This window comes from Petromyzon marinus, unplaced genomic scaffold (genome assembly GCF_048934315.1).
Source record: "Petromyzon marinus isolate PM22_M1 ecotype Great Lakes invasive population unplaced genomic scaffold, UKy_Petmar_22M1.pri1.0 PM_G_Scaffold_94, whole genome shotgun sequence".
Taxonomy (NCBI): Eukaryota; Metazoa; Chordata; class Hyperoartia; order Petromyzontiformes; family Petromyzontidae; genus Petromyzon; species Petromyzon marinus.
Window position 1 is genome coordinate 668101 of NW_027423051.1, and position 15836 is coordinate 683936.

Genomic DNA, 15836 nt, shown 5'->3' on the forward strand with positions numbered 1-15836 from the left:
CTTCCACATGCGTGGGTCACGTGACAGATTTGACGTCACAGCTCACTTGCCGTGCAAAAAAAATGCATTATTGAGCTCCCCCCTCCTCCCCCCAGAAAAAAACACAAAAGTGTATTTTAATAATTTTTGCGTGGTGTACAGTCTGGAAAGTACCCACATGGCAAATTTCAAGTTTGTTGCATGTCGGAAAGTACGCTAAACATTTTGAATAGACACACATAATCACAACTTTGCCTTTTACATATGTATGGAGATAATTTCGGCCAGGGCTGCTCTGTGTCAGCGACTCTGAAAAATCTGCTGACACCCGGCACACCACGTCCAGTGTGTACCTTTCGCTATCGCCGTGGCTACCGGGGCTGTGCTGCCCACTCCACTCCGCACCAGCGACCCGGAAAATATTCAGTGACAGATTAAGCCCTGATTATTATTCACACAATTACACATCCAGTGGAATTTGAACACGTGATTTCGTGCTTACGGGACAAGGTGTTTACTCGGTGGGCCATAGCTGCAGCTCCCCAATGCTGCATAAACCCACGGTTCTTGTTAAAATTCCAGTTACAGTAATGCTACTTTATCAGGCACTGGCTGTATTTCCACTGAAATACACAAGGAGAATTCTCTGTTATTACGAATCTTATCTGACATGTTTAAGTGGTGCTTTTCTGTTCGGTGAAATGTGTTGCTATTAAATGTAATGCGAGCAAAGAGACGTGTTTATTGATCGCTTATCGATCGATTGACTTCATGGCCGAGCGGTAGCGCGTTGCAGATGTTTGTGGTACGAGTCCCACGACCGCCCCGGTTAACGCTGTGGGTGTATGAACTGTAAATATTGCGCACTGTCTGCTTCACAGTCGGATGCTCAAGATCTCGGAGATGTAATTTAAATAAGTAGTATGCCACGTGTGTCTGCACAACTTTGTAAATGCGAAAACTACTGTGGGCTGTCCGTGAAGCGTAGCGCCTCCAGGGTGTAGCCTCGTGTGTACTCTGAGCTTGTTTCGCACCGTACGTAGCCAACCGTGCTCATCGGAGGCGCCTCGCGCTGCACGAATGGAGCGAACGCCAACGTGCACTTGCAAAACCCAAAAGCTTTTCGATTGCCCTCGTTTTGTCCGTTGAAGACGATGCAAGCCGCGCCGCAGGACGATGGCCACGAGCACGAGAAGCCGTGCCTCAGCGAGTCCCGCGCGGCGAAGCTGGTGGAGCGCCTCTACGGGGTGAGCGTGGCGGGGGTGAGCCCGCTGGCGAGCTACGTCGACCAGAACTACCGCGTGCTGGCGCGCGACGGTCGCCAGTTTGTGCTCAAGGTCACCAACACGCGGGACAGCCAGCGGCCGCAGCTGCTCGAGGTGCAGATGGCCATGATGAGGTTCCTGCGGGAGAGGGGCTTCCCCATGCAGGAGGTGGTGGACAACGTCAGCGGGAAGATCATGTCGCTCGAGAGCATCGGTGAGCTGCGCCTGCGTGGGTCCCGGGAGCAGAGACATTGGAGAAGAGATGTACATAATACTAAATCTTGTTCTACTTGATGTGCGTCTCCATCTCTCTTTGTCTCCCCCTACATGCTAAGGCCTCGGCACAGAGACCCTATCTCTCTGTGCTCCGTACGTTGTGTCTCTCTTTGTGTCTCTGTGTGAACTCCCTTCTACTTAGGTGTCTGTATATATATCTGCGGTTCTGTGTTTCCTCTCTCTTAAATTTAGCTCTTCTATGCCTGATGATGATTGCTTGCGTTGCAATCGAAACGTCGTATGCTATTATGTAATTTTATTATTATTTCTTATTTCTACGTGACTTTACCGAAAAAACCAAAGAGTAATTCCTGCAGTCACGAAAGCGACAAATCAAGTTTAATAGATGTACAGTGCAGTACAATTGATTTTGCTGCAACTGAACTCTGGCCCCCACAACGTAGCACCACGCAGCAGCCTGTGATGCCTGTTTAATGCACGATTGTCACCCATAGAAGCCCTAATCCAGGCTCAACCTGCTTAGCTTTCAGATCTTATGATAGGGCACATTCCAGGTGATTTAGTAATAGGCTGATAGTAATCATACGAACACAGCATTGGTTTATACTTGCAAAGACAACGATCAATATCCGAGCATGAGGCGGTGGTATAATACTGGGTCGCACTCCACTGACGATAAGTGATGTAAAAGGATCATACTTTTTAGTTTTTGTGAGGTTGGTGGATGTAACGCACTGCTTGTTGGTACTGGCCCAAGGTCCACATTGTGATATTTTGTAAATTCTTCATATATATATAAAAAAAAACAATGTTTGGTGTGTGGGATGAAACTGGAATGACTGCTCACAGCAAAGCCACACGGACGAGACGATAACATCTGTGGTGAGAGATCAGAAGCACACTTGCTGTTTTCTCATCTACTGACCTGCAGGTTGGTAGATATAATGTTTGTACAGTTCACCGACGCCGCCATTCGCCAACTGCACAGTGTGTTCCACCTCCCCACACCTCCGATGAGCACGGTTGGCTACGTACGTATGGTGCGAAAGAATTTCAACATACTTACGAAACCTAAATCGTAATTTTTGTTTCTGCTTATCTTCCCACGAGACCCTGAGACGTTTTAATGGCACAGAGAAGCAAACGTCAAACTCTTTGCATCGAGTTCCGGATTGGCTGACAAGGGGAACACGTCAAACCAAAACCATGTATTACATGAACAAGCATAGACGGGAGAGAGATGTCACAAGCAATATAATGTAGAGATATGAGAGAGATTTATTCATGATAAAGGTTTTTGGGTGAGATCGCGTTATTAATAAATTTGTCGTAACCCTCCACCACCCGACACAGCCAAACAGTAAAAAATGTGTCACGTTGACAACAGACAAAATAGTTCACTACTTTAGCCCACCGGTGTGATGAGTGAATACACAACATTTACAATATTTGAGTACGACGTTTCGCTGGTAATTACATCCAGCATCATCGGGCAATTCGCCAGAATGGTGAAGCCCTCACTTGCTCCCGGTCTTAAATAGAGCAGCAGGGTGATGTCATCATTTAACTCATTCATAGAGAGATTTAATCAGAAATATATTTATATGGAAGAGATAGGAGAAAGATCTATCCGCAAGAGGAGAGATTTAGAGAAATGCAAACATGTCGATACAGAGCTTATCTCTCCCCCACACCCACTCCGACCTCCTGCATCGCATCACTTCTATTAATATTATTGTAATCATCATCGTTACACTTGTTTTCACAGCAGAGCCTCACTGAGTATCGGGAGGGTCTTGTCAAACTTTTCAGTTGGGGGTAGGGCGCGGGGGCGACGGTTGTCGTGTGTAATTTTAAGTGAGTATTGCTGACTGAGACATGTACTTAATTAGTTCTTGTAAGGCGTGGCGGGATAGTTGTCCTGTAGACCAGAATGAATTAATTTTGGTGGTTCGGGCTTGGCCCACGGGCTGTAGTTGGGACAACACTGGGCTGCTAAACATTTGTAAAGCAAAGTGCTTCATAGCTCATCGGATTCCTCCAGTAAAAGTACATATTCTGATTATAATGCCTGGGCTAGCAGCGCTCCTTTAAACCCAGGCTCGGGGTTCATCGCGTGAGCTGACATCGCCACCCAACGCCGTGTTTGGAATGCGAAGATCACGGAATGCCGCTGACCCTTATATTTACGTGATGGAACGAGCGATAAAAGTCGCCTCCTGATGCAGATGGGGCCCCCATTCACCCTGCTCCTAAGTAATTTGCTCAAGCTGAACCCAGGGAATTCAGCTAGACTCGTGGTGCTGACGTATCCATTCTGGCCCGAACCTGGGCGAATTGCCCCCGGTTCCGGCCAGCGTGCGCTAAGGCGTGAGGGTTGCGTGCCACGTTGCAACTTTGGCGGATGCCTTACGCATGGGTGTGGCGAGGTATTATTCCTCTCAAATGCTTTATTTAGCTACAGCGGTTTAGACAACAAGGCCATATAGGAATGCGAATTTCGGAATGCGTTCGTGTTATTAATTTCTGCGTTATAGTACCGTGAAAGAAAGTCATGAGGAAAAAAACACTCCAATTTACTATTTTTTTGGGGGGGGAACAGAAATACTCGATTCAAGTTGCTTGAGAGATTGGCGTTTTAAAGACTACACGAATTTTATGTGCGTTATATATCGGACTTAGCACGTTCATTATTGTTATTAACCATTTAATACTGAGCAGCAAATTGTCGCTTAATTTCCTAAAAAAAGAATAGTAGCCTTGGCTATCAGTTGAGCAATTCATAAGAGACCCTGTGTAGTATAGCACGTGGGTAATGGACACAGGGCGCAAAGTGGTGAGTTGACACTTTGGCCAGACCTTGGAGGTTCCGATATCAGCTTCCGAACAGCTTTTTATGTTCCAGCAAAAGGAAGCGACGGTGAGATTTCACTAACCGTGGTGACCTCTTGACCTCGGTGGCGACTCCTGCTGTGAATTCTCAGACTGCGGCGAAGGAGAGAAGGAGTTCAACGTGCGGCTGCTCACGTACCTGCCCGGCGTGCCGCTGTCCAGGGTGCTGGCGGATGGCAGCCTGTACTACCAGGTGGGCAAGCTGGCAGCGAGCATCCACCAAGCCCTGCAGCAGGTACGAGCGCACGAGCGCCTCTTGACAGGTGACGTGAGACTGCAGGGATTCATATTCTTGTTGCTTTCGGTAAAGTCACCACCACGTAGAAGGGAAACAATAAAATAATAAAAAATATAAAACAATGAAATTCTCACGACGTTTCGACTGCAACACAAGCAATCGTCATGAGGTGTGAAAACCACAACAAGGAAATTTGAAAAAAAAAAATTCTTGTTGTGGTTTTCACACCTGATGATGAAAAAATGTAGTTGTTTTTTCATTCATTCTTTTATTTTATAGTTTTACCTACGTGACTTTACCGAAAAAAAACAAAGAGAAAATAATAAGTCAAGGAGAACATCTTTTTTGAAACGAAGACTATCCTTTGCTAGCTTGACGTTTTGCTGCCTTTAACTTACATATGTACTCAACTGGCCAATGCGATGTTAATCTCGTATTGCATTTTTTGTCATCTTACCGCCTTCATTTTTAAACATCTGCATAGTTTGAGCACCCGTTCCTGCACTCCCTGCAACGAGACGATTTCATCTGGAACCTGTCAAACACCCACCTGCTCGAGTCCTACCTCTTCACTCTGGACGGCGACCCCAACCAGGGTTTGGTCAGGGAGGTCATCGCCAAGTTCCGCGAGGAGATCCAACCCAACCTGCACAAGTTTACCAGATGTACGCTCGCCTCGCAGCTTCACCCGGGACGTAGCTCCATGCCTCAGGGGGCGAGGGGCGCTTCAGGCCACCGACGAGGCCTTGAAGCCACGACGGGTGCCGCGTACGTGTGTACGTTGAACTTCTTTCGCACCGTACGTAGCCAACCGTGCTAATCGGAGGTGCGGGGGAAGGACAACAAACTAAACACAAAAAATCAGTTCAAAAATAAATTAGTGTTCAATCTAGGTTTAAAAGTGCATAGCTCCAGTGCCTTCCTAATATCGGAAAGAAGAGCTTTTCAGACGGCCGCAGAAGTGCATCTGAAAGCGCGCGATGCGGTGACCGTCTTTGTTTGTTCGATGGTTAGCCACAAGCCGCTGCGAGGATCACCCGAATTCGCGTGATGGTTTATGCTGCTTGACGAGATCAGCAAGGTATTGTGATTCATTTGTGGCAAGCATTTTCTTTGCAATGTGCTTTACGTGATTACTTTTACCCAGCATACACAGATGCATTACAGGGCATGCATGTAATGGGGGACACTCGCACAGACACTGATCACAGGTGAAATCAAATGACAGGGTTATGACATTCAGACGCTACTGTATATAAATCATAATTGTAATTTCTACCAAATCCTTTTTCAATGGATGCTAAATTGTGTTCAACAGTTTTTGTTACACATATACTCATAATAATAATGTACAGCCCTTTGTCAATGCACTATCTGGACGAAGGCATTCCCAGGCTGTGTAGGGTCATGGGGGTTGTTTTGCCACCTTCACCATGCTGGTCGGTGAGGAGGTAGGTAGGATCCCAGGACTGGTTCAGATATCAGTGATGTTCTCCATGGCAGGGAATCAAGGGCTCGTGATGCGGTGTGCATACCACTACACACCGCTCCATATCTCACCCCCGTGCAGGGTTGTACGACGCTGGTGGGTTATTGTAATTCTGTGCCTTTGAAGGCAGGAGAAGTCGGTGATTCACTGAGACTCTGCGGGGGCCGTTCTTAGACTCGCACACGCGGCTTGCGCAACACCAATCGTGCGGCCGGAATAAAAACGGCACGGGCACGAACGATGACGACGGCGACGAGGGGAGGACGGTCAACAATAAAAGACAACGGACGAAATCAAATTCGACGTTCCCCCTCGCCGCAGGCATAATCCACGGTGAATTCAATGACGACAACATCCTGGTGCAGGAGGTGGCCGTGGGAAGCGAGCAGCAGCAGCAGCAGCAGCAGCAGCAGGGGCCCAAGTCGGCGGAGGGAGTGCCGCGGCACCGCGTCTCCGGCATTGTGGACCTCAACTCGATGATGTTCGGCTACCACGTGTACGACCTGGCCATGGCCATCATGTACATGATGGTGGAGAGCGGAGAGGCGATGGAGGCCGGGGGTCACGTCCTAGCCGGCTACGAGAGCGTGCAGGCCCTCACCGAGGACGAGAGGAGGGCCGTTTACTTCCTGGTGGCGTGCAGGTGAGAGCAGAGGTGGGGACACTAAAATCCCAGTCGATCAACAAGTCGGCAGCAAAAACCCTCTTGAATAACAAACGATATTAACCGTAACGACAGCAACGGCGACAACAACAATATGGTCTACTTTTCCCCGCAGGTTCTGCCAGTCGCTGGTCATGGCCCGCTACACGATCCTGCGATACCCGCAGAATGCCGACTACCTGCTGATAACGGCGCGCACCGGCTGGGTGAAGCTACGCGAGCTCTGGACCAGGGGCCTGGAGGACATGCAGAGGCTGTGGTCCGATGTTGCGGCACGGTACAGAAACTAGAACCGCGGTGGAGATCGAGCGAACGGCGAGGAGAGAGAAGGGGGAGTTTGGGGTGGGGGGGGGCCCACCGTGAGACACGTCCTCCCACTCGCCCCACCGGTACCTCCCGAGGCTTCGCAAGGAACCGGTTTCAACTTGATCGTGGCGCCGTTGGTTTTGGACAGTGCGATCTTTGAATACGGAATCTGAAAAATGTGAATTGCTCATGCCAGGCACTTAATGCATAGGGGAGGTTTTTCGTGGCTTCAGGTTGAGGAGGCCACAAGTGCCACCTCGGGTTTTCCAGTCTCGGGCGATGGCGCGCGCGTCCGGTGGATTCGTTGAGTAACTGGAATGCGACGGCATTGGCTTCATCAGCAATACGATCCAAGCGCATTGAGAGACCGTCTAAATCCGCATCGCTGGGAATCGCCCAAAAACAGGAAAGTATTCATTTTCTTCTTTGAAACATTTCGGAGACTTGCGACGATCGTAGACAAGAAGGACGAGGAAAGATTTTGGTCTGGACTTGAACAGGGGGCAGTAAGATGGGAGATCTTAGTTGCTGGTGTGCAGATAATATTATAGGCGATTAGAGGGGGGGGGGGAGAGGTTGGAGCGTTGAGAGCCCATGGAAGATCTTGAAGACATTGAAGGCGTCTTCAAGATCCTCCATCTTGCGGTTGAGTCGGAATTAGGTTGAGAGCACAGTGGAGGGATCCGAGTACCGGGTTGATGCGTTCTCATTGATGGGTACAAGTTTGAAGGTTGGACGATCACTTGCACTTAGGAAGGTGGGAGATTTGTGGAGTCCACAGAGAGGGGTCCCTCCATGATTAATCAACGAGCATGATGAAGGCACGAATAAGATTCGGAGCAGCAGTTACATTGGCGCTTTCTCCAACCGGACAGGGGCACATATCTTCCCGGGATAAACTGCTCCGTATAATTGGTCCCTAGCAAAGGAGCTTCATCATCATCATCAGACTTTTTTTTCACGTTCCAGTTCTCAATGAATCCACCTGTACGCGCCAAGTGACGGGCGGGGAAAGCACAGGGCCGTCACAGACAAAATCCATTGTCGTATTGTGCTTCTATGCTCCCGTGTCCATTCTTGGCCGCCTTTAACTCGCACTGACCGGCACGGTGAATTGTGGTCACGTGACCCCAACGGAGCAGCACGACGTGGGGTGGGGGTCATCCTCATACAGCAGTGGATTGACACGAGGCCTGTACGCGTGCCTCTCAATCTCACGTCACCGGAGGTTGAACAAACCTGAAGTGGAAGCTGTTGTTTCCTCAACCTGGAGGCACTGGTCACCCACTGCCTTGTTGCATATGTACATACGCGGATTTATACATATTTCCATACACATGTACATTTGCTTTCCATAGGTTACGTGTGTATGCATGTGTACATTCATACCTACACACATGCATTCATATGTGCAGATATAAATATATAAGTCCACTAATAATTTACATAGGAACATGTTAGCATATCTATACATTTGTAAATACATTTACAAACATATACCCATGTATGTGTACGCAACACATGCATGGGTATATGTCTGTATGGCGCGTACATTGACACGTATACGTATTTCCATACACATACATTTTTTTCCCATAGGTCATGTGTGTATGCATGCATGTATGTATACAATGTACACATGCATGTATGCATGTGTACATTCATACATAGACACATGCATTCATATGTACAGATATATATTTAAGTCCACTAATAATAAACGTAGGAACATGTTTGCAGATATATACATCTGTAAATACACGTACAAACATATACCCATGTATGTGTACGCAACACATGCATGGGTATATGACATTGCTTACTTAGGCCCATATAATTATATTCGTATGTATAGCACATTGTCCTGTACAGGGTGTGTTGTCCTTGAATGTACCCATAATTAAATAATCGTAATTATACATCTAATTGAACTGTGCGGTTCAAGTTTCAAGTTTGCTATGTTCATGCAGATGAGAACCCAAGAGACCAGGATGGTCTCATGTGAAGACTGACCTGGGCCATTCGGATGGGCAGTAGGGAGAGTGATGAACACCATGTATCCAATTGAGATAATTTGCGGTGTAATTTTCGCCAAACGTGGACCCTGACGCCAGCGCACAGTGGTCCCACTCTTGCGAACTACGCCAAGGGATCTTTAACGTGTCCCCCTGGCTGAAATATTGGCAGCAAAAATAATCCTTACCGTGCTTGCATTTAACGATTGCGAAAACCTCGAGCGAATCCGTGTCGGCAGCACGCACAGAGGCGCGTGCCGAGTGCACAAAAATGTCTCCGCCTTGGTCATTGTGCAAAATCACCAATTCCTAAATAACTGCATCCGTTGGTCATCCATCTTTCTAGAGTGGTCGCCGATAGCAGCACACGAGAAAAGCACGTGATGTTGGCAAACACCTGGGACTTTTAAATCTCGATATGATGCGTGTCAACGCGATGGTCGACATGTGGCGGTCGAGAGGAGGGCATGAGACACAGATGATGAAATCTTCACATTACCAAGTGTGTATGGGTTATGTGATTTCATAAACATAGCTAGGACTGCAGTCTACTGTAATCCATTTCCTTCAGTGATTGGTGGACACCCATGTAACAGGTACATTCACAATCTTATACAGTAAACGTGTACATTGAGACATTAAATGCATGCTGTTAGAATTATGATGTATATGTATTACTATTAGGGATGTTCCAGATTTTCAGATTAATCTGAAAAATATCGCAATCCAGGCTGAGACGTAAAATTTGGGACAAAATAAATAAATATTCTTTATATTGATCTGAAAAAGTGATGTCACAAACAGGTGGCATCACCTTCACGCCAAGAGTGGTGTCACTTGACAGGAGGTAATTGCCACATGACATCACTTGTTAAAACCCCAAAATGCATAAAAATTAGGACATCGTGTAAGTGGTCAAAAATCCATAAGAAGATCCATAATTGTTACAAATGCAAGCAAGTAATTTTTTTTAAATCAGAAAATCACCCATAGTATTTTACATGCATAAGCGTATCTGTACACACAAGTATGGGTGTGCATACACAAATACTAGGCGTGTAGCGATGCATAGACCGTAAACAAACGATTCCTACACCCACAAACGTTCGCATCTAATCGTGCATTTGGGAATTTGTTATTTACAAGTGATGCAAACGACGTCCGAGCGACACCGTACGCATCGCAGTCGGGCCAAGTTGAGTGAACGAAAACCGTAGAGACGAGAACGAAAAAAAGTGTGAAACAATACAAATGCGAGTTTCATCATCGATGGTGACCCACTGCAGGACCGGTGTTTTTATCGGTCGTAGTAACGACGCAGCGGATCAGAATCCTCGATTCCGTATGCTCGCAACACGTGTGGCAAATAGTGAACGTTAGAATCGCCCAGTAAACCGTTTGGCCAACGTTGGCCGAACGTTCACCCCTTGCGCTGGTCCAGATGTTCCACTTTTACTGGGAAACCACTTGCATTCCATCCGTGCAATCCACCTAATTGATCCGGTCACCTAATCCACCGCAGGTACTCGAGGTGCCGCGTTCACCACATTTGGTAATTAAAACCAAATTGTTTAATCTTGAATCTATCGCAGCGCCCGAGTGATGCTGGGTGGTGGGGGGGGGGTAGTCTTATTCGTACATGCCTAATATTTACCTACATGCATAACCTGCGCGCACAGGATAGTACTGGCGTAACGCGTGTAGCCAGTTTTCCGCCTTCAAAAGTGCCTTTATTTTTTAACAAAACAGGAGAGACGCGAGCAGCCCAGCTGCGGAGAGCTATCCTCCGGAAACGATGCTTGCGTTCCTCTGCACGGCTACCTCCTGGGGCGACAACCTGTGGTTAATCCCAACATTGCTCCCTGCCATAGCTGCTCGTGCGTTAGGAACGTATTGTTGCTGCATCCAGCGCTGTTGACAAAACGGCGTTCACAGTTGACATGTAGTTCACATGTAGTTCACATGTAGTTCACACAGAGTTTCAGTGCAGCGTGCAACGTGTGCCTAGCTTTGAACTATTGTGTCGTGTTGTTTTAGTTTCCTGCCCCCCCCCGCCCCCCTCCCCGAATATATTTCACGTTAAGTGTATTTTTTTTCGGCGCAGGTGAGAAGCAAAATAAAAATTGGCGCAAAAACAACTTTCGGCACGTAAAATATAAAAATCGAAAAAATAAAAATATAAATGAATGTTATTGAAGATATTCCCTATGGCGCTTGTCGATGTGATTTCCAATTATGCTGTCAATGTCGCGCATATCCATTTGAAAATCCTGCATAGCAGCGCACCACCCTGTGTGCCACGCACTTACAAAAAGAAATCCCCCGAAAATTCAGTTATTGAAAAACGCGACATGTTTCGAATGCCAACCCCCTTCAAAGCACCGTCTATACGTACACACGCAAACCTGAACAGGCTTAGGCTGAAATTAAGCAACAATGCGGATGCCGAATTTTTTAAATTCTGTCATGTTTGGATTTGACATCCTTCAACACTTCCAGACAATACTTTCGCAGGACCCAAGCTTGCAAACGACAAACACACACACACAAGTTTTAGCCCACGGAATTTTTAAGAGGGCAAATCGCAGTTTTCGGATTTTAAAATCTGATGTCATGTTTGGAATGTGTCACCCTTCAGCATCTCCAGATGCAAACTTGATTAAGTCTGAGTTTGTGAAAAATAAGATGCCCAAGTCTAAAATGTTTTGGTCTTACATTTGAGGGGCCTGTCATTAAAATGGCGGTTTTTCAATTTTTCCAAGTCGTAAATGTCGAGACTCTGCTCTCGTTCTTTAAATTTTAAGCTCTCCAAACGCTTTAGAACATCATTATAATTGACATCGCTCGCTCGGTGAACTTACTCGCCACTGTAATTAGATTGGGGAGGCATGAATGGTTATGTTAATTCGCTTATTATTACTGGAATCTTTAGATGTTAATAATGATTTAGTTGCGGTTGATGATCAAATGTGACGGTGCTGTTGTAGGGTCTCTAGCAATTGCACCACAATCGAGGGGTGTCCCAGAATAACCTGGTAACCCACACTTATTATTCTTCTCTCTAACCCCACGTGTGACTTCTTTGAAGCGCTTGACAATACAACTTTCCCCGTACAGATGTTCCGCACAGTGGCCTTAAAACATTCGCTCGCATCATCTCTTCCATCCCCTTACTCTCTTTTACAAAGCCCTACCTCTCACGAAGGTGTGCTGCTTGTGTGGGTTATCAAGTTTTCCTAACACGCCCGCCAGTTGCAGTAGAATCTGGATATAAGCACACCCTTTACAGAGCAAGGCCACCAGTGTAACGTAAGAATGTGTTGCCATATAAGAACTGTGCTTATAGCAGGTGTGCTTATATCCAGCTACTTATCTGTTTTTATTTGCCAATGATTATTGCCCAGGGTCCACAGCATGGCGACTAGTCGCTCGTGACGCCGACGTGCAGTGTTGTCAACGCAAACCACAATGACATGCGATTTGTGTTCTAGAAGTGTCTGCATGCGACCCCTATTGGCCTGCGGCCTAACCGCGCACCTATCTCGTCTGAGCAGGTTTTGAGCCTGGATACTGCTCGGATGGGCGACCACCTTGCACAAAACACAGGTGCAGTAGTAGTGGGCGTTCTGGGCAGTGCAGCTAAATCCATTTTGTGTCTGTACTCCCCCTGAGCTTTATCAAGACACATTGACGTGTGGTCAGATAACCCCTCACTACCGACTGCTGGGTGGCGTGAGCCCTTATCCAGCAGTGGATTGACAAACGGGGGATGTATACACGCACACGTACGGCTGTGTAGCCAAGACGAAAGATAATCCGTTTGATCTCTTCGAAACAATGGCATTGTAATCGAACAAATTGTTCAGTCATTTTCACAAGTGAGGGGGAGAGAAAGAAGGGGGAGGGGGGGGGTGGACTTTTTCCAACTCTGACCTCTTTTTAGCTCGCTGGTTGCCCCCAGTGGTCCGGCAAAGGCCGTGGTTTTATTCCGGGGGTTTGTGCAGTGCACGGAATTTATAGCGGTCCGCATCCAGTTGGGCCAACCACCACACCCCCCGTACATTCCACGTACAACCAGAGGACCAGAGCCCCCCAAAGTCCATTCAGTCTTCACGCGTGGCGCGCCCGCACACGAGGAGGCCTTACATTTCTCATGGAATATTTTCCGGGTCGCTGGTAGACCGGAGGAGGCACACGTGATTTTTTTTTGTGTAGCCACGGCCGTAGTGTGAGAAGTGCGTACTGGACGTGGTGTGCCGTGTGTGGGACGTGGTTGAAATTAAGCCCCGCTCACATGCGCATCCGTGGGTGATAATAATACTGTCAGAATATTTTTTTTTCCCGTTCATTTACTCAGGAAATCCTGACTGTTTCTGAGATTTTGTATTCATGAAGTTCCAGCGTTCAGATGTTCGACCAATTCCTTTGTAGCTTGTTTGGCTCGTGAGAGGAAACCGGAGTAACTCGGAGATTACCTGTGCATACGAAAGGTGGTGGGGGGGGGGGTAACACTCGACAACTGCATAGATGTTTTATATTTTTATTTTATTGTTTCCCTTCTACGTGACTTTACCAAAATAACCAAGAATATAAAAAGCGTCACCGTACACCGACATCTGTTGGCCAACTTGCAGCGCAAGGCCTGAAACGTCTGCTTTTCCCAGACAGTCTTTCAATTAAGCACTAAACCCAGGCTCTTCCCCGGCTGAGCTTCAAAGATCTGACGAGATTTGGTGCATTCTGGGTTAATTTTGTTATTTTGTGAGTTGCGGTTGCATTCAGATATTTTTGTTAATCTAAACTACAGTTGACCTTAGAACCCTCAGACACGGGCGTGGGCAGTCCTGGCCTCGTGAAAGATCAGTGGACTTTCTTGCGTTGCCATGACCTTCCACTCGGCGGACTTTGGGAACGGTAGTGGGGTGGGGGTGGTGGGTGTTTGATGATTTTGCTGTAAAGGTTTCCTCTACAAAAGTGGGACACTCCTGGGTTTTGCCACCAAGTACTAAGTCATGTTTTGCAGAGGGGTCAAATACTTATTTCCCTCATTAAAATGCAAATCAATTTATAACCTTTTTGAAATGCGTTTTTCTGGATTCTTGTTGCTGTTATTCTGTCTCTCACTGTTCAAATAAACCTACCATGAAAATTATAGACTGATCATTTCTTTGTCAGTGGGCAAACGTACAAAATCAGCAGGGGATCAAATACTTTTTTCCCTCACTGTAAGTTCGATTACAGGGAATGACTATAACATGAATTGGAAGTGAGATGTGGACCCCTTCAAACAAACCGCATTGACCAGTGTGGTGCAGTATGGTCAAGCGACCCATATAATATGGGGAAAGGCATCATCCAGCAGTGGATTGATCTGAGGCTGTGAAAATTGGCTAAGCCTCGAACGCAGATGCACCACGTATACACTGCCGCCTCCTGTCTTATGCCATTACCGACGAGAATGTTGCGCTCTCATACTAAATTAAAACTATTTTTTATTTTACCAGGGCCCACTGAGCTATGAAGCTCTTTTTTTTAGAAGTGACCTAGTCACAAATGATAGCTCAACGAAGTGGCTTATCGTGTGAAAATTTCTAGCAGCCAAATACTCCAAACGCATGCTTCTGAATGGGGAGGGAAAAACCGGAGGACTCGGAGAAAAAGCCACACGATCAATGGGGGAACATCCAAATATACAGCAGCAGGCGTCAGGGTCGAGATCGAACCAACGACCTCCTGTATACCAGGCGAGGTAGTTAACATCTGGCCACTGTGCTTGCAGCCCATCTTACCCGAGTGAATGTGAGCTTGCATTCTGTGCTCTGGTAACCCGTAATTGTACACAAGCGAGAGTGAGAAAGTACACCGCCAGTTTTTCAGGTCGCCCTATCCGATGAGAGCGATCAAACACGATGTGCGATTCTCAGAGACAGCAATAATATAATCCCATTCCTCTAGAATTACTGTCAGCTGTGCCCCTATGATAGGAAAGGTTATGCCACTCTTCAGAGGTATGGGGTGCTCTCCTTTCCTTCTCACCTCATCTATGCCAACCGTGTCACGATGTATTTATTTCAATTGTGCCTCTCGTTCGCCAGTCTGATTCTTCAGCTTGTGTACGTCTTGTATCGAGTAATTATCGAATCAAGAAGGCGTCCTGTTCTTACGCGGTGCTAAATGGATCGCTACATCCCAGGACCATGAGAGATGCCAACGGTTTTGGGAGTGGATTATGGCTGATGAAAATGATGATGAACATACACATGAATCCAGAAATCTGAGTTGAATTCGCAGCCGTGACTCACATCAGTGGAGAGTTACATATTTATTCATCGTCCCTGGGACTTCCCCCGTTTACCATCCCACACTGACCAGCGTGGTGAAGTATGGACCCTAAACCCGGCCCTCGACCGCAACGGCGTTGAACCCCACCCGGAGGCCGCGAGGGCACTGGCCGAAATCGTGAACAGACAGCGGTTGCTTGATGCGTGGCGCCTCCAACATCCCGCGCAGCGCCAATACATGTGGTGCAGGTGCGGCGCTCAGGGGCGGATCAGCCTCGCGAGGCTCGACCGCCTCTGCATCAGCCCGGACGGGGCCAACCTGCTCGGCAAGAGTCGGGTGGTCCCGACGGGTTTCTCTGACCACCACATGGTCACCGCACGGCTGCAGCCCCCCCTGGTCGAGCGGCGCAGCAGTTGCTGGGTGGCAACTTAGCGTTTTTGAGGGTTGCAGCGATTTCAGATCTTGCTAC

General features: G+C 47.4%; 1 protein-coding gene across 1 annotated transcript; it reads left to right on the plus strand.

Annotated features, from left to right (window-relative positions):
• The first annotated feature begins 1133 nt into the window (after positions 1 to 1133).
• Positions 1134 to 14237, plus strand: LOC142922427 (hydroxylysine kinase-like). The gene is made up of 5 exons (XM_076063225.1): positions 1134 to 1458; positions 4466 to 4608; positions 5096 to 5276; positions 6422 to 6743; positions 6880 to 14237. The coding sequence occupies exons 1-5, from the start codon at positions 1134 to 1136 to the stop codon at positions 7052 to 7054; spliced, it is 1146 nt and encodes a 381-aa protein (XP_075919340.1). The 3' UTR covers positions 7055 to 14237.
• Positions 14238 to 15836: the final 1599 nt, after the last annotated feature.